Genomic DNA, 1,893 nt, shown 5'->3' on the forward strand with positions numbered 1-1,893 from the left:
TTAAGATGATGCTGAGGGCAAGATATGGTACCCGCGGAGCGGAAACTAGCAGAAGTGGAAGATGATGATACTGAATCACTGAAGCGCAGTCTCTCCTACCTTCATCGCGTCTCTTTGCGTCTCCGTAAGCTTCTTCAGACAGGGCTTCACTCCCGCTATCAGACGACAGGTTGATGTCCTCTGCCTCCGACTCTGTCAGAAAATCCTCGTCCGAGTCTGCAAAATCTGCGTCGGAGAAAAAAAACTCAAACGATTTTTCGACGCGAAAATGGAGAAAACGTACCGGACGTATATGCACGTTTCAACGTTCTGATTTCCCATTACTAGCCGACTATATCCTGATTACTAGCTGACTTTTCCCTGAAGAATGTCCGCCCCAAAAATCATCACGTCAAATTAATAGATTAGACGTAAAAAAACCGTAAGGAGGTTTTTCTCAAACTCTAACCTGCTAATTATAGGGGGTCATGTGCTGTAACACAAGTAGCGGTTTACGAGCTGGCAAACATGGTAAACGGTGGAAATCTGGTCCTTTGCATTCCGAACGGACACTAGGGCCATCCGAATGGCCTCCACTACCCACTTCTCCGGAGGCGTGCTCGTGAGATATCGCCAGCTCACTGATGCGCGATCGCATCCCAGGACACTGACCTTCCCCCTCGCTGAGGTCGGACACTGACCTTCCCCCTCGCTGAGGTCGGACACTGACCTTCCCCCTCGCTGAGGTCGGACACTGACCTTTCCCCTCGCTGAGGTCGGACACTGACCTTTCCCCCTGCTAAGGTCAGACACTGACCTTTCCCCTCACTGAGGTCGGACACTGACCTTCCCCCTCGCTGAGGTCGGACACTGACCTTCCCCCTCGCTGAGGTCGGACACTGACCTTCCCCCTCACTGAGGTCGGACACTGACCTTCCCCCTCGCTGAGGTCGGACTCGCTGCTGCTGCCCGGTCTCCTTCTCCGCTTCCTCAGCTTCGTCAGATGCGTTTTCCTCGACGACGATTCGTTATCCTCCGTTCCGCCCGCGCGTTCGTGCGTCCCCGAACCTACGAGAACAACCCACGTTCACTCCACATTCTGAGAAGTGTAGGGACATTGATAGGGATCTGCTCACACTTCAGTCAATCTGCTAACGTTTAGGGGCGGGTCCAAAGTCAAGATCCAATGGTCAATAGCCACTTTTTGAGACTGCAGAACTGATTTTTCTAGTGTGTGTTAAAAATGTTTCTTCGGTGAAGAATAAACTGCTGAAAAATAGAAATAAAATTCATATAATTAATAGCCATCGAATTGCACCCACATTCTCTGAAAAAAAACTCCAGATGGGGCTATGATTAGTTATGATTAGGTTAGAATTAAGTTTAGGGATAAGGTAACGATAATGATTTGTCTGCCCGGGTCACACACGGTAGGATTACACCGGCCCGGTGAATCGTTTGGCCCCGACTGAGCTCGCGGCTCGCACGTACCTTCCCCGTCGCTCTCCTCCAGCGACAGCTTGGGGTTCTCCGCCTTGTACAGTTCCTCCTGCAGTCTGTTCACGGCGTGGTTGATGACGTGAGAGAACAGCGCGAGAGAGAAGGCGATCGCTGCCGACAACTGCGCAGACCCTGTACACAACAAACCGTGATGTCAGCGCCAACATGTGCACGAAAACTGTGATGTCATCGCCATCATGTAGACAACAACTGTGATGTCAGTATAGCTATGTGCGCAACAACTGTAATGTCAGTCCCACCCTGCACACAACAACTGTGATGTCACTCCCACCCTGCACACAACAACTGCGATGTCAGGTCCCACCCTGCACACAAAATCTGTGATTGTCACAGCCACCCTGCCACACAACAACTGCGATGTCAGTCGCAGGCTGCACACAAAATCTGTGATTG

At 51.2% G+C, this 1,893-nt stretch overlaps 1 protein-coding gene across 1 annotated transcript in view; it reads right to left on the bottom strand.

Annotated features, from left to right (window-relative positions):
* LOC106810744 (protein SMG5-like) overlaps positions 1-1,893 on the bottom strand; it is a 15,963-nt gene that overhangs the window by 3,402 nt on the left and 10,668 nt on the right. Inside the window, 3 exon segments of the mRNA XM_014814188.1 lie at positions 100-225; positions 913-1,047; positions 1,471-1,611. Coding sequence (XP_014669674.1) covers positions 100-225; positions 913-1,047; positions 1,471-1,611 — 402 coding nt within the window.

Source organism: Priapulus caudatus, unplaced genomic scaffold (assembly GCF_000485595.1).
Source record: "Priapulus caudatus unplaced genomic scaffold, Priapulus_caudatus-5.0.1 Scaffold470, whole genome shotgun sequence".
Taxonomy (NCBI): domain Eukaryota; kingdom Metazoa; phylum Priapulida; class Priapulimorpha; order Priapulimorphida; family Priapulidae; genus Priapulus; species Priapulus caudatus.